Below are 26,126 nucleotides of genomic sequence, written 5' to 3' on the forward strand. Positions count from 1 at the left end.
CCTATCAGATGCTCCAGTGACTAAAATTGTGTGTTTTTATGATTGTTAATTACACACCTGTCTTGGCGTCTGTGCGTGTTTCCATCACTATGTTTGGATATGATTGGATTGTTTTTGCACAATCAGATGTTTCCTGCTGTGTTCGTTGTTATGACAGAGGTCATTAATATCTATTGCAGAACTTTGTCACATGTGTACATAAAGGTTGATTTGCCTATTCTTACACATTTTTGTGCCTCCAATGTAAAATCTGAAGAACTCAGAATAGTGATTCGTTTGAAATGCTGAAAACCTTCAAAGGAAAGAACTATGTTCATTTGGCACAAATGTCTATCAGACACACATTTCACTGACTACATGAGTGGTCAAGAGTCAAGGTTGGGGGAGGCATCATTATTAATTCAATGTAGCATTAACAGTAACACACAGACAGAATTGCATTACATTTGGCACAAACAAGCATTTGGACACATTTTAATGTGAAAGATCAAAGATTAAGGCTTCTGTCACCTTGTTATCGTCCACAGAATGAGGGTGAAGTATTGTTTTTTTTTTTAGTACATTACAAATACACAACACAAAACATAACAATAGGCACAACTAGAATAAAAATATACATTTGGCAAGTATAAAATTGTAAGTATTTTCTTTTAGTGGCTCTGTGTGTCTGATTGTTTGTTTGTGCTTCCACACTTGCACATGCACTTGCCTTTATGACTAACAGAGGCCGCCAGAGGCTTGTTGCGTCAATGGGGTGAATTCTGCCATCTCTGAATGCCTTGTTAAACATGTTTTTGGCCCAGGAATCCAAGGAATGGCTCGAGGGAAACCTTGATTTGTCATAGACAAACATCACCGTTAACAACTACAGACATTATGCTAAATTGACTGCATCTGCATATAACCGCAAGGTGGTAATACTCGTTATAAATCATTTTATTTATCAAAGCGCAATCTTTTTTTTTTTTCTTTTCAAGCCTTTAGTACCTGAATACCTGAACATTGGGTTTCAACAGTGTTTTCACTTTCACTCTGCTAAATAAACAAGCTCCTCCTTGGTGTTAGGCCACAAGAACAAGAAACAAGAAAGTGTTTGCGAGCCTCAAGGAGTTGTCTAACAGGATTTCAGTGACCTATTGTTGTTAAGTATCTCTTCCACTGTACTAATAATAGACATAATGTCAAATAACTCCAGAGACACTGTTACTATGAGACATTATACTAGCTCAGATTTTTATTAGGTTTTCCCAACTGTCTTTTTTGATGCTTCTGGTGTCTGTGTCTTTACAGAGTATGCAAGCGGTGGCTCGTTGTATGATTATCTGTCCAGTGACGAGAGCGAGGACATAGACATGGGACAAATCATGACATGGGCTGCAGACATTGCCAGAGGTAACATGTGACAGTTATATATCACTGCGCTCATTTAATGAAATTATTTATAATTTACTGTTGTATTACAATGTAAACAGCAGTTACAGTGCAACAACGAGAGAAGCTAAAACTGTGCAAATAAACAAGGTGAAAATGGTTGTAGTTGGTAGAAATAAAGCTATTTTTAATTCATCTTCACTGACACATTTTCTGTTCCAGCACAATAGAACTTGTAGTTTAAGTTACTCTTCCTCAATGTAAGAAAAAGGATTTAAAGAAATGCAGAAATGTTGTCCACTCAACAAGTTTCACTTTACTGAGTGGCATATGGACACAGATACTTGTTAAAAAGGAAGTTGGTTGTGTCTACATTTTCCCACTATTTTGTCATCTGAATAGAAGTGGGAGTTGAATGAAACCAAGAGGAAGCCCTAAGATTTTACCCTGACAGCTGCATGTGTCTTTAGTTATAGCACATATTTCTACAGGTCCCGATTTAGTTAATCTCAACATTTTACATAATTTCAAAGCCTGAGGGCAGATTAATAAACAACAGCATTGTAGTGATAGTTCAAACCAATGCTCGAATTGTGCTGTGTGAGATTAAAATGCACAGTTAAAGTCAGAAATTTTGTTTTAGCTGACCATACGTGTATTCAGGCTGACGTAGGCAGTGTGCTCTAGATGTGCTGTACTTCTCTTAGTATATATAAGCAATTCTTAGCAAGCAATATCATAATATTTATACTGAAAGCAGCACATGGTGTCCCTCGACTCTCCTTGAACCTTTCAGCCTGATGCTGTATTCCCCTTCTGTGGCCTCCTCGTGGATAATGAGCAGCTCGAAGATTCATTACTTTCCCACATGATTCATAAGATTATGTTATTATAGACCAGTGGTTTTAGATGTGAAGGACTGACAGATGTTGATTTTTCCAGTATCTCCCTCTGAAAATAACCTCATTTTTTTCTCCGCAGGGATGCACTACTTACATTCAGAGGCACCAGTAAAAGTCATTCACAGGGACCTGAAGTCCAAGAATGGTAAAATAAATTGATTCAATAGCATAATTTTACCATATCCACAATAATTATATAATCGTTTTATACATTAATGCTGGATATGAATGTGTTCACTGACTTTTAAAACCTTATTTTCCCTTTTAGTTGTTTTGTCAGCAGAAAAAGTTCTCAAGGTAGGATTTTTGATATGAGTGAGTGCTGATTTAATCTGTAATCCTTTGTATCTGTTGAAAATTGGAACAGTAGTATGTTATTTACGTACAGTATACAAATAAAAGAAGACAATAACGTAAGTTATTGTGTACTGAGAATGCTCTGCTCTGACAGACAATATTTATCAAGAGCTGTACATGTTGAAGCCTCTCCAGGGACATTCTAGTTACCTGCTGTATCATAGAGCTACTTATTTTGAATTAAAAAAAAGAAAACCAGACATGATTAGTGTGATAAACACACACACGTAGTAGGAAAGCCATACTTTAGCATTTACAATATACATTGATGACAGAAACTGATCCTATTTTATGTCGATTTAGCTTTAGAATCACTTTGATTATGTTTTCATCTTCTTAGATTTGTGATTTTGGTGCATCAAAGTTCTTGACCCACACAACGCACATGTCCTTGGTTGGGACATTTCCCTGGATGGCTCCAGAAGTGATCCAGAGCCTGCCTGTGTCTGAGACATGTGACACTTTTTCCTTTGGTGTGGTGAGTGACGAAAGAAAGTTTATTTTAGAATGTTTTACACTGTAATCGAACTTGATATTTTAAACCTGAATCAAGAGTATACATCTTAATATGTGCATTCTGATATATTAATACAATTAATGAATATATAATTATACTTACCCTATAGCAGAGAGGAAGAGTCACCGCTTATGTGGTGGTTGTCGAGAATTTAGTTACAGGTTTGCGTCCTGGCCTGAAAAACAACCTGGCCTAACCCGGAGCATGACACATACTTTATGCACTTATTAGGATAAAACCAATAATATTAAGATTTAAAGGGGACATATTATGCAAAATCAACTTTTGAATCATTTAAATCCTTATATTTGGGACTCTGGCGGCCCTATCTGTCAGCAAAGTGTGAAAAACCATGACTCACTTATGTTTTTGTGGTCCTCCTCAGTCTAAGTACAGGAGATAAAACACACAATGTTGACTTCTGCACTCACTGGGACTTCACAAGACGCGGAGCTCCGCTTTGTCCGTAAAACGCGCAATCAAAAAGTTCTATTCTTGGCTCCACAGTGCAGCACAGAGTCCTCCACAAACTTCCAGCCTCAGAGGATTTATCTGTCCAGTGGATACATGTTATAATATGACGGCAATGTGCCTGCTATAGCCTGCAAATTAACTTTTCCAAATGCTAACTGTTGTTAGCTCCCAGTAGCCTCTGTGGCTGATTTTTCATTTACTGTCCTTTAAGTTTCTTTTTACTTTTTTTTAAGGTGGACCTAAAGAAATACTACTAAACCGAGCGTTCTGAACAGGGCTGTTTTGGCAGTGTGATTAAACTGCTGTGGTGCTTCATCCTTATGGTATTTTCACAGACATGTTCATTAGGACACCAGGTTAACTTGCAGACATAGGGTATAACATTACCCATTTAAACAGGCAATTAAAGTACAAATTCAATTCAGCATATACATATTTGAATGCTGTTTTTTGAACATATTATTTTCTGTGCAATAGAAGATTGAATGACATGTGCCAAGCGTAACTGTGCTTATTATTGAAGCATATCAAGTATTTTTCTATGTCTGCATTTTTTTCTCTCCTTAAGTGGAGTGATGTTGACCTTTGGGACAGTCGCCAAGACATTTCTTATTCTTGAGAAGTTGATGAGTGCTTGCGAATCATTATCATTTCAGCCCCAGCGTAAAAACCCCACGTTTAAACAAGAAGAGTGAAATGTATAAAAATCACAGGGGCTGCTTTTTATGCCAGTGTTGCAGATTACAGATTAATGTATGTAGTTTTCTCCCTTGGACATGCTAAAGAGGAATATTTATGACGAAAATACATGCATATAATGAGAGGCAGCTGCAATGTGCAGAAATGCAAAATGAGATTCACATGTACGGTAAAATTTGTTGGTGTATGAAAAATGGCTCTTTTCAAGTTTTTGGACATTGGTGCAATTTAGTTATTCCTGTTGATAAAGCAGTCTTTAAATGGAAGACTTAAATCAAGTTTTTTTGTGTAGTATATGACAACATATACTATCCATTTTCTACTGTTTTATCCTCCACACGAGGATTGCAGAGGGAGCTGGAGCCAATGTAGTATGCAGTACAGCATAATGTATGTGTTCTCTTTTACAATACTGTATATGTTTACCAATGCTGACCCTTAATTTCTGTGACAGGTGCTTTGGGAGATGCTCACTCGTGAGATTCCCTTCAAAGGCTTGGAAGGTTTACAAGTGGCTTGGCTTGTGGTGGAGAAAAATGAGGTATGATTAATGTGTAATACTGAAAATGTGGAATTATTGTCTTTATAAATGAAGCCTCTTTTAAGACTCTTTAGATTCCATCAGTCTATGCTGGAATTACTGTGCTTTGTATTGTATATTTATTTATGTACCGTAATGTAGAGATGCATCTAATGAATACTTCCACAATCGATTAATCAGCCCATTATTTTTTTATGATGAATCAATTAGTTGTTTGGTGCATAAATTGTCAGAAAATAATGAAAAATGTTGACCCAAACCTCAAAATGATGATGTTTTCAAATGTCTTTTCCCACAAACCAAAAGTAGCCGGTTTACTCTAATTCATTTGTCTGCATCTTCACTTTGTTGTGATGAAGAAATGTGCATCCATCTGCCTTATCTGGATGGCTGCACATTTGTGAGTCTGTTTCTGCCAGTGATGCAGTGTACTTGCTAATTGTGTAAATTGTTTGGTTTCTCTTTCTGTATATAAAATATTGTGAGGTCTAAGCCATTGGTTCTCAAATGATCCAGCCTTGGCACCCACATATTTCCTAAGTCATTAAGTCACGACCCAACATGTTTGCCCACTCAAATTTACTATTTACGAAAATAGTGCAGCAATTCACAATGCATTCACACACTGTCAAAATTAAAAATGAGTGGGGAGCGTGCAACAAAAGGGCTCATTAGGCTAAAACCAAATTACTTGTTTTGTCATTCTGCCATTTTTACAAATGCTCGACTGCACACTGCAACTGAGATGACCAAAATTCTCGCAAATTGCCATTTGAGAAAGTCTTACTATGTTAAGTGCCTTTAGATAATGTACTGTATATTGTACATATTAAAATGTATTTTATTTGATATAGGCAAAGCTAACTAACTTACTAACTTGAACCCAAATGACAAATGGTTGTGACGTAACCCATAAGAATCTAAACTGAAGTCGAGTTGTTCAGATCCATGTTGACATTTTGTAATTTACAATTATCTTCAATTGAAGAAGATACAAAACTAGCAATTGAGACCATTAACTCCTCAGGAAACTGTTGTTTTTGTTATATATCAATTGGGAAGTGAGCTCACCCCCCTAGTGGCTGTTCTATATACTCTTACTTCCTGGTTGGCCTCAGAACTGACCCAAAGGACTATGTTCATATTAAATATGATATTTATGAGGGTAAAACATAGACTACATATAAAATTTTTATATGTAGTCTATGTTTTACCCTCACATTACCAGACATATTTGAGTGAAGTGAATAAGCCAGGGCACCTACGCAGTATGGAAGAGTATGGAATTGAATTAGTGTAATTTCCAAGTATGGAAAAAGGAAAAAATTTATGGAAAAATGTTTGTGTTGTTTCCAGACTATTATCTCACTTTCTAAAATAAAATATATCAATATTTATTCAAATAAAAACAAGTTAATAATGCAACATAGCCTACCTGTAGATGATATGAAACTAATCAAGCTGGCTGTAGAATGGTGTCAAGTTACCATGGTTACTGTTACTGACTGCAACTCTCATTTATTTAATATTTTCCATACGTGTCGCCAAGCCAGCAACCTATTGTCGGCCGCGACAGTGTCATGGGTCGATGCAAGTTTATCGAGGGCTGGCTTCATGAAAAATGAGTGAAGGGTTTTAAAAACATTTATATACATAATAAGCATCTAACAATTGTTATTCAGATGTTTAATATTGACTGAAACATCCTCAAAGAAGTCTGGAAAAGTATGGGGTTTTGAAATGGAAAATGTTTAGGGACTCATAACGCATATTTTCCAAAATGCCCACCTTTTAATCTAAACCCTGATATCATGGCGTGTGTTTCAGAGGTTAACCATTCCTAGTGCCTGTCCTGACAGCTTCGCTAAGCTCATGAGAAGCTGCTGGGCGACGGAGCCAAAAGTAAGTTATCCACAAAGTTACGTCAATATAAATGTATACATACATGTGTTCATGAATCACATAAAGAACAACTGTTTTTATGCTCGTTCAGGCAAGGCCGATATTCAAACAGATCATCTATACTTTGGAGTCCATGTCTAACGACAGCCAACTTCCTCAACAGTGCAACACTTTCCTTCACAACAAGGCTGAATGGAGGTAATGTGCTCATCCATTCTCCAGCCCCAGTAAATATATTTATAACTCTCCCTTTTTCCACCAATATACTGCCTCAGCCTAAGGAAATGTGCAACTGTTTTCAAAGAATGATGTGGAAATGTAGCTGATGGGTGCCATGAAACACAAAAAGGACTTGAGAGTGTGCATATAGATCTTTAATAATTACACTGATGGCTACATAAAGGCATGAAAACCTCCAAAGAATCATCCATCTGGATATACTTCCTCTCTTTACCCATAAGGCCCTAAAATAATCACCATCTTTTTCAAGTAGAAGTGTTTAATTAGCCTGTATGAGCAGCTGGAGGTTTGGTGATGTTCAGCACAGCCTGAGTCTCAGCTGTCACTTTATTCTCTGTCCGCCTCTCTGTGGGGTTTGTCTGTGCTCTGAGGTTTTTCCTCAGAAGTTGTGCTGGTGTTATTGTGACCGGGCAGCCATCTGCAGGTGGAGACAGGTTGGAATGAATGTAAGCGATGTAAAACAGGAACAGAAAATGTTTGACACGGCTACTGTGAAAGCGAAAGGAGAATTTTCTTTTCTTTGATTGCAACAGAGGAATGCTCGCGATGTTGATTATGTTTATTTTTGCACAGGTGGCGGATTTCTGAGAAATAGACATTGTAAAACGCAGGTAACGGTTTTTGGATCAGTGCCTGTTTCTTACTGGACGTCAGCTGGATGCTAGATGAAAGAATGACTGTGAGGTTAATTTGCTCACATTGTTTCATGCTTAAATGGTTTTCAGATCCACACTGGCTGCTCACTGAGGGAATTACAGCCTGCTTTACTGTTGGGCAGTGTGTAGAATAAATAGAAAGTGTAAAAACTGATATTGTGATAATAATGCATTTATGTATATAGTACTTGTCTTAATAAATGTTACACAAGTGCTTAACAGTCCAATCAAGCCTAATCAAATATTACAAGGCATCTTGCCTTAAGGCAAGGAAAGAAAGAAGCCCAAGGGACAGAAAGGGAAGATAAAAAAAGAGGGAGGGAGTAACAAGATGAGATGAGAGACGGAGACAACAAATCAACAATCAAACAATACAACAAGTCTGTTTAAATAAAGCCAAGAGGAACATGAACCAACAGCAAAATAACAAGAACAGTTTAACTACATTAAAACACAAAACAAACAAGAACAATACAACAATGAAATAAGCAACCTAGGTCAGACTGAGCCTCCACAATAAAACCAAAAAGGTAAAAATGGGACATGAAAAGATGGGGGACAGATATGGTCCATGTCTGAACAGTGAGGCCAAGTTGTCTGACCTCACTAGTGTAAAAAGGCCAGTGAGATGAGATAAGTCTTCAGAAGTTTTTTTGAATTGCTGAAGGGTCTGGGCAGCTCGCACGTGTAAAGAAGGCTGTTCCACGGCTTTGGAGCTGCCACAGAAAAGGCTTTAGCCCTGATCTTGGCATGTGCACGAGCAGCTGATCAGCTGACCTCAGAGCTCTGCCTGGAGAGTTTGGCTTCAAGAGCAATTAGAGCAAGAGACATTTAAAAAAGAAAGTAATGAGACTTTAAAATGGACGGGGAGCCAGTGTAAGGAGCCTGGAACAGGAGTGATATATGCTTTCTGCATTTTGTCTTTGTCAAAAGGCAAGCAGCAGCATTTTGGCCAACCTGTAAGTCAGCATAGAGCGAATTACAGTAGTCCAGTCGAGATATGATGAAGGCGTGAATTGCCCTCTCAAAGTCTTTCAAGGGAAGGTAGGCCTGCAAGGAAGAAGCTTGTTTTCACGACTGAACTCTGTTTCTCAAGTTTAAAAGTTTCCTTATAGATGCATGACGATAGCAGAGGTCAGGTTGTCCAAATAAAATGATCTGAGTTACGTGTGAGCTCTATCACTAAAGTACATTTTAATATACGCTGGTGAAATGCCAAACATTAGCCCTAATATTGGTTGTAACAAGTGTTGTTTTGTTAGTTATTGTTGCTTTTCTTTCATTTGGACCAGTCTGGTCATTATCCTGTGACCTCTGGCATCAACACAGAATGTTTTCCCAGAGAACTGCTGCTCACTGGATATTTTGAGTTGGTGGTGTGTTAAATTCCCAGTAGATATGGAGTTTCTGAAATACTCAGACTGGCTGACCCGGCACCAACAGCCTTGACCATGCCTATTGCCTACATGCATTTAGCTGCTTCTATGCATTATTTGCACTGAGTTGTACATGTTCACATCATAAAGTTAGCATAAACAGACACCAACCTTGAATATGAAGAAGGAAGTTGTCATTTATTTCCTCATACTCCAAATATTCTATAAAACAAATAATGCATGATGAGTTTGGATGTATTGGAAAGAGCAGAAGCAGAGCCATTTCTGAGATGATGAAAACAGTGCAGGATGCGGTGTAATGTGAAACACTAGAGTGAGTTTATCAATAATGTGGGAGGCAAGAAAACTGATTACTTAGGAAGTGGAGTATGAGTGGAAATTGCTGATGGTTGGAAGCATCAGGGTGGAGTAAGGATTGGCCTTCCTGTTTGAGCAGCATGTATTTATAAAAATATGCTTTTCTGAGGCTGAAGCTCAGCATGTGTTCTACAGCACAATGTGCAGCCCCACCTGCTGGGCAAAAAAAACAAAAACGTGATGCAGTGTGACATTAGCATGAGACATTGTCCTGACGTTGGCGTTCAAAGCATCAGACACAGTTGTGTTCTCTTGTGTATACTACTCTCCTTTTACTCTATTGTATTGCACTATGATGCATGCATCAGATGACTTGTCTATGTTTTTGTATCTGTCCCTATCTGCTTACATAAGAGGTTTGTTTTTAAGATTTGTAACTTCAGACAGTACTGTGTCTAACTGCGTCACGTCTGTGGATTTTATATTATTCTTAATGGGAGCAAAAAAACAAAGCTAATGAGGAACTAAAAGAAGAACTTGTGATGCCACATATTTACTTTTAATTGATTGATGCAGCCATTTAAAATAACTACATTCTTTATACTGTATATGAAAAAAAACAAATAGTTGATGAACAACATTAATGGGTACTATGTGCTGGAAAAGTGGAAGGGAACTGCGCTTATAATGGGAGGGTTGCTGGGATTGAGGTGCTCCACCCTATAGCCCCCTTGTGCAGATATTTGCTGCCCATTTGTGTACGTTTTCTACTGGTGTGTCATAAGGATAGATTAAATACAAAAGAAAAATTCAGTACATTGGTGTGTGTGCAAATATAGGAAATTCTATTTCTGAAAATAAATTGTGGCCCGCTGCTGAAAATTGATGGTAAAAGTGCACCAAAGGTGTATGTGACATTGTGTTTGTGAAAATGCACTCGGGGCACAGACTGAGCAAGGAAGCTGGGAGGTACAGAGAGACAGACTCAGCTTTGGTGTTTTTTCTGTTGTAAACGGCAGGTGTGAGATCGAAGCTACACTTGAGAGACTTAAGAAACTGGAGCGAGACCTGAGCACCAAAGAACAGGAGCTGAAAGAGCGGGAGCGGCGGCTGAAGATGTGGGAGGCCAAACTCATTGAACAGTCCAACAGCCCGGTGAGTTCCTCACTATCCCCTCAAAACGTGGTCAAAGCAGCGTCACCTCACATTTACATGACGCACGTTCACATGTTCTGGTCTCCTCACTCACATTAAGAGCAGCACAGAATTGTCCTGATGTTTCTGCGGGCTGAAGTGAAAATGGGAAGGCAGTGAAATTACATTATAAGAACATAATGGGTCACAGACACCACTGGCATTACTGCATTTGCACCATGATGCACAGAGAAAGCTACAGCCCAAGAATAGGTATCGGATTGTGAGCATCTAGTTTCTTCATGGTTTGATTACATACATCCATCCCTTACTATATAGGCCGTAATATATTGGATTACAGTTAGAAAGTAGTAATAAATACACATTTTAATTTCCAATTGGCTATTGTAATATTTAAAGGTGCCATATTTAAAAATGTGTCCAAAAACAGTTACTACATTCCACTTCAAAATACCGAGGTCTTTTAGGTTTCGTTTTCTGACGTAACTGGCAACCCGTGGTTGCACGGCAGCTGAGACTCTACTGACTGCAATGATTGGTAGACGGCGGTAGGTGGCGCCACATGCCAAAACATGATTTCAAAACATAAACATGATTTGCAGTCTGCAAAATATTTTTGTTAATGCAAATATTTTGTCTGTACTGTTGTTGTTGGTGAGTTCAGTTTGTTATATGAACATTATTCCTGAGTCTCTGTGACATATTAGGAGGATTTTATGGCCAGTTGCTTTAGATTTATTACATAATGCACCTTTAAATATTAAAACCAACAGACGTATATCTTTTCTTTAAAGATATGCAACTATTTTTGATCAAAATATTTGTAAAAAGAAAAGCACTCGGAGAGCGCAGACCTCTGCCAAGGCAGCTCAGCCCTCAAACCAGTGATAGCATCTACAGATCACGCCCAAAATGTAATCACTTGTTCCTGGTCTCATTGCTGACATTTCTTGAAAATGTCATCCAAATCTGTGTCACTTTGAGTTATGTTGCCAACTAACAGACAGACAAATAAACAAACTCCGGCGAAAACATAACCTCCATGGCGGAGGTAGACATTTGCATTTCTTTCAGTGGAGTAAAGTTCTGTCAGTCTTTTCACTTCAAACTGCCTGGTGTACAGTGCAGTTATCTTGGAATATGTCAGCCAATAGCACAAAGTGTCTATAGGTAGGATTTGAAATAGTCTTCCTGTGTTTCCTTTCTTGTTGTCGCCCACCTTTACCCGACTCCTCTGCTCTCTTAACCTCCCTTTACCGACTTGTTTTCCGAATCACATCTTTTGTTGACCTTGCAATTGTCCACTTTTCTTTTTATTTACACTTTTTTGTGAATTGAAACTGACAACTTCCTTTCTTTTCTTTTCTTTTCCTTCCTTTTCTTTTCTACCCCTTCTTTTCTCCCCTCCGTCTCTGTTCCCCTTGTGTCCCTGCTCTTTACTCGTCTCTCCCCTTCAGCTCTTCTTGCCTGTTGCGAAAAAGATAAGCGCTAAGTCTTTCTATCAGTCAAAGACGGAGGAAGCAAACAGGTCTCAGGTGACGTGCAAGATCAAAACCTTGAGTAATGAGGGGGTGAACCTGCAGTCTGTGGTGAAAGGCTTTAAGGACATGTTTTCCTTGGACCTGGGCTGGCCTGTCCTGCACTCTGGCATACAGGTCAACATGCAGGCCAAACAGAACTCCTCCAAGTCGAGCCGTGTCAGAGAAGGACACAAGATGGACATGACTCTGGGCGCTGGACGCTTCACTTGGTCAAACAATAATGAATAAAGCTCTGCCGTAGTTGTTGTCACCACATCATTAGCATCGTTTCTAAACACATGTTGTGGTTTCAATTAAGGATGGCATGATGCCACTTTTTTTGTGTCAGCCTTGAGTATCTGCAGACACCAGTATCAGTCCTACACTGTCGTTTTTACATCTTCTCAAATACTAAGCTGTCATTTAAAATATAATAACTGCATAACACATATTCTGCCCTTTTAAGGAAGAAATAATAATTGTTTACAGTTTGTGCTTATATGATTATATGAGCTCATCTCTTAAACTTCAAACATGCCTTAGGCCATTGTTTCTTACCGCATTGTTCAAGTTATGTTCAAACTCATACCTCCGTGTAGCACAGAGGCATATTATAGAATATGTTTGAAACCTTCCACCTATGCATATTGTGGATGTCATTTAGCGTATGCCTAATGTACTGGTTGTATAGAGCCATGCTGTGAAGAAAGAGCCGCACGAGCCAGTTGCTTAGAGAAGGCCCGGCTTTTATGATGAAGTGACATTTTGCTGACATTAAGATTGGCCAATTTGTTCTGGATGTGGTGGAGTGCAGTTGTTGACATGCACTCTCTTACCAGGATGAGAAAGTAGGTGTTTTTTTTGTTTTTTTTCTCCGACTGACCTCAGTTCAAAACAGCAGGAGAGGGACTGCACTGTGCAACTGTCAGTTTCATTTTCTTATTTTCACATTTTTTACTTTTGGAGACAGACTCTGTCCTCGGGGGCGACCAAGGACATGAAAAGTATACATTTGAAATGATTTATAACAACAACAACAATGTGTCTGCATTAGTCAGATATTTCAATACAACAGTATTCAATTTAACGGAGCAGTTTCACTCTTCATATAAAGTAAAATACTACATCTGACGTGAATGCATGAATGAATGAATGAAGGCTAGCCTCACGAGTTTACAGTAGAGAACATTGCATCAGCATTCGTGCTCACTTAGCATTATGCTTCGTCTGGGGGGAAAGGACATGCTTCCATGAGCACAGCCCATTAATTTGTCCCCTTCACTTGTTATCATCAGTCAATCTCTTGAGGACGTAATCCTCTGTACTCCTGTGTTGTTGCTTGTTACCTCGCTGCCATGAGCTAATGTTACCGTTCAGACATCGCCTGCACTCGTGGGCCATCAGGCCTTAGACGTGTAATTAACGCAGACTTTCACCAATATTTACATTTTCCTTGTGTGAAATCCAGCTGCTCGAGGCTCACACACACACACACACGCACGCACGCACGCACACACACACACACACACACACAGCTTCATGATATGATTTGTTTTCCTGCATCCTTCATTAATTTGCCAATAAATCATTTTTCTTCCACTTTTCTTTTGTTGTCAATTATTGGTTTCATTACTGACCCAGGGTTACTACGAGCTCTTGAAATCCTTTAGAGTTTTCCTGATTTGAGAAAATATATATGGTTAATTGAAAAAAACAACAACTATTAATTAATGTTGTGATCACACTTTGTGTGTCTCTACTGTTCTGTTCTTTCACTCCAAAATAGCTCATGTCAATTTACACAATAGGTTCTGTAGTTTATATTTTATAAAACACCAACATTTGGACATGGATTGAGTCAAAAGTTGGGGATCTTGAATTTGAGGGACTTGGGGGGGGCCTGAGGTGTCATTGTAAAGTCCTTGAATGTGATGTTTAAGTGTGTGAGGGAACCCTGGGTTATTACCAATGTGAAGAGAAGGAGGTGTTTTCAGAAGATAAAGGGTTTTTGTGTGTGTGTGATTCACACTGGGATTTCCAGTGTTTATGGCCCAGTTACCCATTATCCATTAGTCCACATGGGGGCAGAATTGTGTGTGGACTAAACCAAATTCCACGTCTGACATGCCTCAGAGTTTTCTTCTGAACTGCAGCCGTGAAGGAGGAGGAGGAGGAAAAACGCTGCAGGGCTGAGACGTTTTATGAGGCGCTTTCGCTGCACTGAAATGTATGGCAGTGACTTTCTATTGAGACTAACATTCAGTGCATATAGTCTGAGCTGCTCTCATATATTCTGCAGGAAGAGGACAGTGAATGGGTGATTACTCATTCATTTCCTTTGCATTATTTCTGTCTTTACACACCAGTCCCATGAGTTCCGTGATGAAATCTTTATTTTGCCTGCTGGATTACTTTCTGCCTGGTTACATTTAATGAGAAATAAATAAGTTATCATCCAAAGAGATAACTATAGATCAGTCAGGTGGACTTTTCAGTTTAGTATACACCATTAGATGTATTTAATCATATTTTCTGAAGATTAGAATTTGCCCTTATCCTAATGCTGTTACATGTATTTGGTTTGTTTTTTTCTGCAGTTGCTGCCCACCCTTGACATCTATGGCTGGACTGAGGACCATGTGGTCAGTATTACAGTCTATTTATTGTAATTATTATATCCATGTCCCTGTATCACTGTGATTTAAAACTAATCTGTGACCATTTTTTTGTTAATCATTTAGAATTTCTGGATGCAGCAAATCTTTTGCGCAGGTTTGTTCATTTATTTCGTAATAGAAATAATATTTCATATGTGCACTGTTTCTAAAAAAAACGGGTTGTTTTTGTCGTCTGTCTCAGAGGAGGGGAAGTGTGACATGCAGCTGTACGCTGACCTGTTCAAAGACAATCACATTACTGGAAAGAGGTTGCTGCTGCTCACAGAAAACGACATGCGGGACATGGGGGTCAAGTCCAAAGGTCATATCATACACCTGAAGGCAAGGCACAGTTAACCATTAACCACCACTGTCAATTTTTTATTATTTTTTTAAACTTGCTTTTAATTTGCAAAGTTCCAAACAAAGATCCAGTTCATTGAATCAAATAAAATATTACTTTGTTTTTCTTTTGTAGGAGGAAATCGAAAAGCTGACTCATGACTACCTTGGATTCATCCACTTTCCACCACTATTAAAGGTATTTAAGGAGTTTCTTCTTCTTTTTTTATCTTCACTAATTGTTTTTATTAAACCGTATTACCTAATATTTTCTGTTGTACCACATTACTCTATCCTTATTCTTCTTAATATTGCTATAAACTTGTATATATAAATATATAACCTAATCCTGTAACCTATGTATATACTTGTTTATTTTTGTCTTCTTTTCCTTTAACACATCTTTTAAAACTTTTATTTTCTTTTTTCACTCTTTTTGTTAAATAATTAACCCTAAGTGCTGTGCTGTCCTTATAGGATGAGCTGGAAAAGGAGGTGTTAAAAAGTAAAACTGTAAACCTGGAGCTGGTGTTTGGATATCACTGGAGATCAGGAACTGGTGCATCTGTAAGTTTGCACATACACACCGACTGCATCAACATGCACTGCCTCTGTGAAAGGCAAGAGATAATAATAATAATAATAATAATGCATTATATTAAAGGCGCCTTTCAAGACACTCAAGGTCGCCGATGTATTCACTTTTAACAGGGTTGTTATTAAATGTTAACCTTTTGAATACATCTGTGAATAATCACTGCTTTGATGTAAAGAAAACAAATTATTGATTCGTCCTCCTCTTTGTGAAGCCGTTTGTTCTGAGGAATCCGTGATGGAGGATATTATACTGACCACTGAAGGCATCACCACACAAGAATAAAACCAGACAAACAAACATTTCATTCTCAGCCATGCACCGCACATCCACCACAACTTGCTCACAGCCCTTTGTTAGTGTCTCAAACTGTGGAGAAAGGGTGGCTCTTCACTTGCTGTTTGAATCTAATCAAAAATAGCCCATTTAGCCAGAAGTCATTTTCTTTTTAAAAGGCAAACGTTATTTAATCTTTCAGCTGTTCATTGTCCCATCATAAATAGTCCTCTTTCAGTGTGTTCGGCAGGGCTGAAACGAGCCTGCTAATTGCCTCCCATTTCTTCTGACATGTGGTGGTTTAGTGGGTAGAAAACACAGCAGGGAGAAGGAAACAGGAGGTTGAGAAAATGAGAGCTAATTATTTTCCCCTGCCTGGTGTCAGGTTCTGTGTCAGCCTTGTTTTTACAAACTGGAAGGTTTTTGCACTAAATAAAACAAACCAGCACTGCATTTTTTTTTTCTTTGCCCCTCTTTGCTGGCGATGTCATGGCAGCAGCTGCACTTCTCAAAGACAAAATGAGGGCCTGCGATTGTGTGGCCACCATCTGACAGCCACTGAGGGTCCCCTACTAATGAGGATATCACCGTGCAGCCAAGTGAAAGGTGCTGAATTATGTATGAGTTGTCATTAGACACACTCGGGTCCTAGGCATCATTACCAGACATTGTTTCTGTTGGAGTGATTAGACTAGCATGGACCCGGGAGCCCCAGTGCGACTGTCCAGGGCCGACACCAGGCCAGCGCGGGGCCAGCGGTGTGTTTCTGAGCCAGAGGCTTCCTGAAGATTCGTCTTTTGAGCCGTTGCCAGTCCCCGGGGACGATGCAGGGAGAGGGCGAAGGCTCCTCAGACGAGTGTGTTGGTGCCACTCCTCTGATGTCTTTCTCTGTGATCACTACACAATGGATTGGCCTGTGCCGTGAACCCTGGGTGGTTAAGCAGTGACCTGTGGCTTTGCAGACGGCTTTCGGGGGATTGTCAAAATCATTACTGCTTCGTCAGCTTTGGTTATGCAGGAGAAGAGGAATGGGGGAATTGTTCGGATTTATGCGCTTCTTAGAGAGGATTTGATGTGTGCAGCGTGCAGCAACTCACCCTTAAAAAAACCCTTCTCTTGTACCAAAAAATGTATTGTTGACCCGACGAGATGACTAAATTAATACACTATTTAACAAGGAATATTAGTATTAGTAAAATTAATTGCAACTGTTGTCATTTGTTTCTTACTCTGCATCAAAAAAAACACTGAAAGATAAATAAGTATTCAATACAAATTATTTTTAAAATAACAATTAATATATACATACTATATATATATATATTTCTATGGCCTGTTAAATTTCTTTACATTATAATGTCTCCTTCACAGTGTAAATTTCAGGCTCTTGTTAACTCACCACTGTCAGTAAACTACCTCTAGGCTGTGCTGTTGGTTTGTGTACACGAGTTGCCAAGTTCTCCACACATAGCGGTGCAGTTATTCACTTTTCCGTGTGATCCGTTCTTTTTTTTTCCCCTGAAATCACCAGTTTATCCACATAACGACTCCTTTCTTTTAAGGACTGCAAATGGAAAATGTACATGGAACTCGACGGAGATGACGTCGCAGTCACCTACATCAAAGACGTGATCTTAAACGCCAACCAACAGGATGTGGAAGTCCTGCGGATGACTAAGGTGTCGTCATGTTTTAATCAGTGTTTTCGCCAGTTTTGTCTGATTTTACCCACAGGATTGTTCTAGTCTGGTTTCTAATGAAATATAACGTTGTTCCAATGCAGCCACCGTTTGTGATGGACAAATGGATTGTTGGACTAAAACAAAACCAGAAAGCGGACTACATAGTCAATTACGAAGTGAGTCGATTCATCCGCAGCTCACAGAACAATATAAATCTACCCATCAGCATGTTGAAGTGTTAAGCCTGTGCACCTAATCATATTTCTCAAATTGACTACAATAATATTACCTTCTTTTGTCACACTGCAGAGTGATGTCAAGTCACCAAAGTGTACCCGACACAGCTGCCCGGTGACATGGAGTCTCGGCGGTGGACAAGACGAAATCAAGAATGTGGCGCTGGCCATCGAGAGAGCACCAGTTAATATCGATTGGAACCTCAAGGACAAGTCAAACTGTGGTAATTCACGTCTGTGTTGACAGTTTTCACTGTATGGGAAGATTAATTCTCTATAGATTAAGGTCATTTTATTTACAAAGCACTTTAAATGGTGTTTGTGTTGTTCAGTTCAGAGTTAATGTGCTTTCAGATAAAAATCAAATAGAAATCGCCAAAACCTTTTCACGTTGAAAACAAATTAAAGGTGCATTATGTAATAAATCTAAAGCAACTGGCCATCAAATCCTCCTAATATGTCACAGAGACTCAGGAATAATGTTCATATAACAAACTGAACTCACCAACAACAACAGTACAGACAAAATATTTGCATTAAAAAAATATTTTGCAGACTGCAAATCCTGTTTTTGTTTTGAAATCATGTTTTGGCATGTGGCGCCACCTACCGCCGTCTACCAATCATTGCAGTCAGTAGAGTCTCAGCTGCAGAGCAACCACGGGTTGCCAATTACGTCAGAAAACGAGAGCTAAAAGACCTCGGTATTTTGAATTTGAGTGTAGTAACCGTTTTTGGCCACATTCTTACATATGGCACCTTTAAGTATAAGTATGTGCTGTATTACAATTAGGGGAAAAGACAGGAAGGCATCATTATTATTTAAAAAGGAATACAAAAGTATATAAAAAAGATGTATTTGTTGCAAAATACCTTTGACGCAACGAAAAATTCAAGATGAGATTTCATCAAGATTAGTAGTTCATGTGTTAGAGAACTCTAATAAAGATTAAAATTATATTTTAGGTACCAAGAGTTATTAGATATTTATTGGTACAAAACACAAACTGTGCACATATATTCACTAAGACCTCTCTTCTTGTTTCAGATATTGATCCTGTGTGGATGCATGACGTCAGGTTAAAGCAGATGATGGCCCACAAATCCCCGACGCGCGCTGCTTCTCAGGCTGCCTTCAACAGCTCTGAAGCTCAAACACTGCCTCAGTTTCTGGCCGCGCACGAACGCCACGAGTTCTCCTACGCCGCAGCTGTGCGCCGCTCTCCAAACCACCTCCACGCGTCTCCCTGGACCGACTCGCGCAGCAGCTCGCCAACTGCGGGCATGTCGTCCAAACTGTCACAGCTCCATTTAGGTTCAAAGGGCAGCAGTCCCTCAAGCACCACGTCAGAAAGCGCCTCGGAAAGGGACCGAGAGCGCCGATTCAGTGCCAGTGCACTGCACGACCATCGCAGAAACTGCTACTCTGGCAAAACATCGACTGTGGGAGTGGGACAGGGAAGGGGGCAAGCGTGGACCAATAGCAGAGGTTACGCTCATAATAAAACCAGCAAAACCCCTCGACAGCCAGGGAGGCCGCGGTCCAACAGTTACAGCGCCACGTCCATGATTCCAGGTATATTGTCTGTGACAGGAAACCCCAGCGAGGATAAAGAAGGGGCCAAAGCCAGCGACGGAGGGTGGATCAAAGTGGAGCGACAGAAAAGATTACCACGTCAGGACAATAAACAAGCCAGAGGTCGACAGAGGAGAGGAGGCAGGGGAGGGCGCGGCGCTGGTGGGAGAACTTAATGTGGGCCACACGTGTACTGACACCTTCTCGTACGCTGAACATGTCATGCACTGAAATGTTTTTGCATATGAATTTATACATGCTCATACTGATCAAACCGTTTGCTTATGATATACATAAGTTGCTTCTTTATGGTTAATATAATGAGCCTAATTTTAAGTCAAGTTTCTTACATGTAACTACATAAAGTGTTTTAATACCTCCACCCAAGGATAAATAAAATATTCCTTCTCATTTTGACCAAAAAGTATTTTTCCTGGTTTTCCTTTTCATTGTGTTTCATTCAATGTGACAGGATGTGCTGATTCAGCTGTTTGGACATAGTTATGAATGGACATTTTTATTTGATCTTGTAGAGCTCTTTTAAGTCTAATTACTGCTTTTAAGAAAAACAAACAGCATGTTATCATCTGTTTGTTTTGGACATTTATAACAAGAATGTTACACCCTATAAAACACACAAATATAACCCATTGATTCATTCATTAATTCATTCATTCATCTTTGACCGTTTTATCCTGCTGAAATATTAATATTTCTGAGCTTTAAACACAAATTCCTCTTTCATGTTTTTATCTACTTCTTGAGGCAGTCTCATATGTGTCCACTTGTTGGATAGGATTCAACATTTTACCCGCCTTGTATGCAAATTGACAACTAACAAAAAATTCGCGCCACGGAAATGTACATGGAAGACACATAAACGTAGCTGCACTCGAATTACGTCGTTTATCAAGTTTGATCGCTTAAAAAAACTCTCACCGCGTTGGAAATAGTCACTCGTGTGTCGCTGTTATTAAGTTGACCTTTTTCTACTCACAGAACATATATCGCGTAGTCGAATCAACCGATGTTGTTTTATGCATCTTCCAGGACTTTCCGTTGGCGCGGGAAACGAACAGAGCGCGGCAGGACCTGGATCTGCTGCTGCTGCTGTTGCCTCATTGTTTCTGCAGAGCTGCTGCACACGGGCTGACCTCGACTGTTTCTGTCTGTGCAGGAGGATTTTAACAAGAAAAATGACCCTCACCCGCTCCAAGGTAAGAAAAACTTCCTTATTTATATATATAAAAAAGTTGCATTTATTAAAAGTATTTTATGATCATGCTCTTGATAACATCCAGTTATAACCACGTTATGATACTTTAGATACTATAAATCACACTTGTCCTTTCTGTAGAGCTAACACAGTTAAAGCATGTAGTAGAAAAGTAGTGGATTTAAATACCAGAATAATTATATCAACTTTTGTATGAGCCAGTTGACTGAATTTGGCTGTTCAGTCACAGGTAGGGGTGTGTCCCTGAGGCTAACACTGAAACTTAGTCTGTTTGCAGAGGAGTTGCATTAACTGGCACACTTTGACACATTTCGATTAAAAACAATAATTGTTTGATCTTTTAAGTTATATTGGCATGGTTTGTCTGTGAATGGGAGATCTTTTGGACTAAAGTATGTGAATTTTTTCACGAGGCTTCTGCCATTTTTATTGGTCACATGGTAAAGAAATGTCCACATTATTAATAATAAAGATAATCATTACATACTACCATACACACAACCTCTCCACACTGTCCTTGTTGGCCTGAGGTCCTTCATGACCATGTGACTATGGAGTTTGATTCAAAACTTCCTCCTTCCATGGTTCAGGGTTAAAGACCTTCCCAACTCTATGGAGCACACTTTTTTTTATCTGTGGTTGTAAAAAAAAACGTTTCTGTTTATCATTTACAGAAACTTGCGTTCACTCCACCTCCATCCGGCAGGATGAGTTTGAGGAGCTTTGGCAGTGTCCGGCTGGTTCCCATGGAAACTTCTTCGTCCGATGACAGCTGCGATAGCTTTGGCTCAGATGGAGGCTTTGCAAATACGGTAACAGAAAAGGAGTCGTTATAAATAGCGTATAATCTTATATCAAATGCGTCTTCTTGGCAGCACGATGTGCAACTCTCGGTGCTTGCGTCTGTTTTCAGAGGAGCAGCTTAAGACGGCAGAGGAGAACGCCACAGAAACCTGTGGTGTGTGCGGCCACGTCAGAGGAGGACACGTGCAGCGGGTTTGAAGAAAATGTGATCTACAGGCAGATGAAATCCATGGTACGTTTGTTTTACTAAATTTTTTTGTGGAAACCACAATTTGAAATATGTTATTTAAATGGTGATTCTCTCTTCAGAAAGTAGACCCTGGAACTCCAAGACGTGGACGCAGGTCCAACGTGCTGAAAGTTGCCATGACGTTCCCCACCAGGAAGCAAGCAAAGAAGAGGCCTGCGTCCGAACCTCTGGCCCAACCTAAAGTAGAGGTGTGCGACTCTGAAGAGGACGAGGACAACGTCATGGACAAGAGAGCGCTGAATATAAAGGAAAACAAAGAAATGGTAAAACATTTGCATTAATATTCACTAGGGATGTGAATCTTTGGGTGGCTCACGATTTTCGATTCCGATTCTTAGGGTCTCGATTCTCGATTCAAATGATTCTCGCTTCAAAAATTGGCATCTGGCATCAAAACAATACAGTTTGTATAAGATAATGTGATTTTTAAATAAAATGATTCCAATGATGTGATCGCACAAAGGCAAACTTAAAGGTGCATTATGTAATAGATCTAAAGCAACTGGCCATAAAATCCTCCTAATATGTCACAGAGACTCAGGAATAATGTTCATATAACAAACTGAACTCACCAACAACAACAGTACAGACAAAATATTTGCATTAAACAAAATCTTTTGCAGACTGCAAATCATGTTTATGTTTTGAAATCATGTTTTGGCATGTGGCGCCACCTACCGCCGTCTACCAATCATTGCAGTCAGTAGAGTCTCAGCTGCTGAGCAACCACGGGTTGCCAGTTACGTCAGAAAACGAAAAGACCTCGGTATTTTGAATTTGAATGTAGTAACCGTTTTTGGCCACATTCTTACATATGGCACCTTTTAAGACAAAAGCTAACATTTATTCATTCAAAACAAATAAAAACTTACTAACGGTACAAAAAAAATAACTTGCCTAAATAAAAGCGTAGACTAGCTGCTTTTTTCTCCCAGAAGTTTCAAAAATAAAACACAAATAACACAAAATAGAAACTTATTTTTTTGTTAATATTTTTTTATGAATTGATTCAGAATTGTGGACGATTAGAATCGAGATTCCCACGTGAATCGATTATTTTCCCCACCCCTAATATTCACATGTATATGATTAGAATTCATATGATTGTTTATGCCATTCATGTATCCACTCCTTCATGTTTGATTATAGCTGGCAAAGCTCATGGCAGAGCTGAACAAAGTATCCGGACTTCTCCCGAGACGAATGGCACTGTCAGCCTCCTCTACGGTAATTGCACCTAAAGACAAAACTATTGTGGTAACTTCACACACAACACGTCTTTCTGGTGCTGATCGTATATTTTTTCTCTTTCTTTTTCTTGAACTCTTCAGCCCAGACAGGCACCGCGGCGGTCCATGGGAACCCCAATGCGTTGCAGGAGAAACCCAGAGCGTTCGTCTCGACCCCACACGCGATCCCGCACGCTGGTGGACGGACCTCCGAGCCCGACTCCAGAGGAGGAGGAGCTCGAGGATAAGTTCAGCTTGGTACGCAGAGGTCGCTACTACGAGGAAGTCGATGAGCCAGTAAGTCGTTAAGGAGATTGCGCGTTGTAAACTGTAACGTACCAGCAGCGTTAATAACGTTTTTTAATTAACACTGTATTTATTTCTCGTAACAGCCCCGTCGCCGTTTCTGCAGTGGCATCAGATCCATCCCTCACGTGGTGCGGCCCGTGGACGACGTCACGGAGGCCGAGCTGCAGGGCATCTGCGACAACGTGCGGGAGAAAGTTTACAACAGTTCCACCGTGGGTGCCGCGCTCTCTGAAACTCTTTTGAGAAACAGCTGCTTTTTTTAAATTTGTTTGTAAAGCTATTGTGGCTCAACGTGGTCAATCTTTTTTTTTTTTTCCTCTCAGGGATCCACTTGTCACCAGTGCCGTCAGAAAACAGTCGACACCAAAACAAACTGCCGTAATCCAGAGTGCATGGGGGTGAGAGGTCAGTTCTGCGGCCCCTGTCTCCGTAATCGCTATGGAGAGGAGGTCCGAGATGCTCTGCTGAATCCGGTGAGTTCTTAGAAGCGTAGGCTTATGTTTATATTTGGATCATGACGTGATGAGTGTGACTGATTTGATTCTCTTTGCTCTGCACAGGAGTGGCATTGCCCGCCCTGCAGAGGCATCTGCAACTGCAGCTTCTGTCGCGCCCGCGAAGGTCGCTGTGCTACCGGAGTTTTGGTTTACCTGGCCAAATACCACGGCTTTGATAATGTGCACGCTTATCTGAAAAGGTGAGTAAAGATTTTAAAAGATTTGAAAAGATTTGAAAAATGTTATGTATTGTATATGAACTGATAAACACTTAACATTTTCCTTTTTCTCTTCTCCCCCGTGCAGCTTGAAAAAGGAGCTGGAAGAAAGCAGCGAGTGAAGTGTGGAGGAGGAACCAGCTTCATTGATTTTTAGGGATGCACCGAAATGAAAATTGTTGGCCCAAACCAAAAATCGGGAAACACTTGGCCCGAAACACCGAAAGAAACTATTAGGCCAATTCTGTGCCATGTTTTGCTTTTGCGCTAAGAGACTTTCCAGCATTTAACAGGTGCTGTTCCACTGTGTACATCTTATTGGAACTGTTTTATTGGTGTTCCAAACTTGATCTTGGACAGACTCTAAGCAGGTATGGGCCGTTTATAGCAGCATGCATCATCACAACATCTTGTTTCGGTGATAAAAAAACCGTTGGGTCAAAAAAGGCATTCCTGGTTTTCGGTCGATACGTTTTGGTCGCCAAATTTTCGGTGCATCTCTAACTGATCTGATTATGACCACTTCGACAAACGCACAGTTCGAATATCGTATACTTGGCTACGTTTGTTGACGCTTCACACTGATTGTGACATTTGACGTTTGAGTATCGATACTCATCCACTTCTCTCTACTGTAAACTGTAATTTTGCCGCCGCTGTAGATTTCCCTGAGCCCTTGTATCAGGACTGGTTTGCTTGTAAAACAGGGATGTCCCCATCTCGATCTCAAGTATCTGATCAAAGCCAGATGATCTGAACTAATCGCCCTCGATCACATCTCCCCAATCTTTTACTCCAGCTGAGTTTTCCCCCCCTCACGTTTTCTGCCTGTTGGCTGCGTTAGTGAGCAAGTCCTTCCTGTGGCTCAGTTGTAACTCTAGTTTGTATCTAATTGGACATATTTTATATAGAGATTTTATTTTCTCAACAGAATATTGTAAATTTGACTGATGGTGACCATTTAAACAAATTGTACTGTGAACTGTGATCCAGACAAATACAAGTACTGTATTGGCAGATACTCGACACTAGGGATGGTACTGAGATCTTCTTGATGCCAAATTTTGTTGACTTGACAAGTCCACACTGTCTGTCGTTGTAAATACTTAACACGGCTGCATTGTTCTCAGATGTAAATATTCCTCACCTCTCTTCATAGCCGAATCATCCTACCTGCTGCAAAAAAAAAAAGAAAAAACATTCCAGCTTTTTAGTTGTTGTTAAATCATCTACTGTGTTTTACATTGTTTTAAATGTATTGACTTTACTCAACTGACATGCAAGTGCGTTATCCCCCAAAGAGATGCATTTTATTTTTTATCGAAAATAAGCTTGTGTTTTTGACAAGTTCTATATCCCTTTTTTTTTGTTTGGGATGAAATGTAAATGTACACTGTGTTTTGTCCTGTAGAAAATGACCCAGTGATCTACTGCAGGTGGAAAGGGCACAGACTGGGTCCACTTCCTCTTTATTCTAAGCCACAAAGAGCCGTGTGATATATACTACAGCGCCCCTGCTTAAATATCCTTCATTAGATAACCGTCACTAATGGTGTGGAAACAATTAGCACACTCTAATGGGGACCCATACCTGTAAATCATTTTATCCAGTTAAAGCACGTTCCTGCTCTGCGCCTCATTCTCTGCCGTGCACGGTTAAGTAGCAGCGGTTGAAGGTGCCACTGGTAACAGAGTTATGGCTTTGTGCAAAGCTCTACAGGAAATTACACCTTTGCATTGTTTATCGTTCGAATAATAGCAGGTCACGTTGTTAAAGAGTTTTCTATGTTTCTGTATCAGCATGTGCAGGTTTGTCTTACTGTGTCCATGACTGTGCGCTGCATCCCTGCATGCAGAAAAGACTGGTGCTGAACCGTCGTTGGTAATATCTGTCACGCTGACGCCTGCTTTGTGCTCATCGGGTTAACTGTACATTTTCATTAAAGCGTTAATCACTGCACAATCATGCTATCACTTTTCTCTGAGTTGACCATCGCTCTGTCCCGATCAGTGGCAGCTGTAATTACTGTTATTGGAACGTGGAGGAGAAATCATGTGAATGCTGCTGGTGATTGAAGATCTTAAGGACTCTGGAGGTTGGAGGTTTATTAAGGTTTCTATCACTGTTGAGCAACGGCAGTCTGTAGTGGGTAGAGGGAAAGTTTGGTTTGTGTCTTTTGGTTAAAAAAA

General features: G+C 39.8%; 2 protein-coding genes across 2 annotated transcripts in view; both read left to right on the forward strand.

Moving 5' to 3' along the window:
• map3k20a (mitogen-activated protein kinase kinase kinase 20a) overlaps window positions 1-19,568 on the forward strand; it is a gene marked incomplete at both ends in the record, with an annotated part of 20,192 nt that extends 624 nt beyond the window's left edge. Inside the window, 17 exons of the mRNA XM_083908415.1 lie at window positions 1,242-1,392; window positions 2,353-2,418; window positions 2,542-2,570; window positions 2,971-3,108; window positions 4,775-4,861; window positions 6,689-6,763; window positions 6,855-6,961; window positions 10,373-10,508; window positions 14,626-14,670; window positions 14,770-14,800; window positions 14,888-15,027; window positions 15,164-15,226; window positions 15,505-15,594; window positions 17,461-17,577; window positions 17,682-17,756; window positions 17,890-18,040; window positions 18,865-19,568. Coding sequence (XP_083764541.1) covers window positions 1,242-1,392; window positions 2,353-2,418; window positions 2,542-2,570; window positions 2,971-3,108; window positions 4,775-4,861; window positions 6,689-6,763; window positions 6,855-6,961; window positions 10,373-10,508; window positions 14,626-14,670; window positions 14,770-14,800; window positions 14,888-15,027; window positions 15,164-15,226; window positions 15,505-15,594; window positions 17,461-17,577; window positions 17,682-17,756; window positions 17,890-18,040; window positions 18,865-19,568 — 2,205 coding nt within the window. The remainder of the gene's footprint in view (window positions 1-1,241; window positions 1,393-2,352; window positions 2,419-2,541; window positions 2,571-2,970; window positions 3,109-4,774; window positions 4,862-6,688; window positions 6,764-6,854; window positions 6,962-10,372; window positions 10,509-14,625; window positions 14,671-14,769; window positions 14,801-14,887; window positions 15,028-15,163; window positions 15,227-15,504; window positions 15,595-17,460; window positions 17,578-17,681; window positions 17,757-17,889; window positions 18,041-18,864) is intronic.
• Window positions 19,569-20,588: 1,020 nt separating this feature from the next.
• Window positions 20,589-24,058, forward strand: cdca7a (cell division cycle associated 7a; the record flags this gene model as incomplete). Its single annotated transcript, XM_083908416.1, has 10 exons — window positions 20,589-20,609; window positions 21,304-21,441; window positions 21,543-21,665; window positions 21,743-21,946; window positions 22,833-22,910; window positions 23,015-23,209; window positions 23,305-23,433; window positions 23,545-23,694; window positions 23,782-23,918; window positions 24,025-24,058. 10 exons carry the CDS (start codon window positions 20,589-20,591, stop codon window positions 24,056-24,058), a joined length of 1,209 nt encoding a protein of 402 aa, XP_083764542.1.
• Window positions 24,059-26,126: the final 2,068 nt, after the last annotated feature.

Source organism: Microchirus variegatus (genome assembly GCF_963457635.1).
Source record: "Microchirus variegatus genome assembly, chromosome: 22".
In the NCBI taxonomy this organism is placed as follows: Eukaryota; Metazoa; Chordata; class Actinopteri; order Pleuronectiformes; family Soleidae; genus Microchirus; species Microchirus variegatus.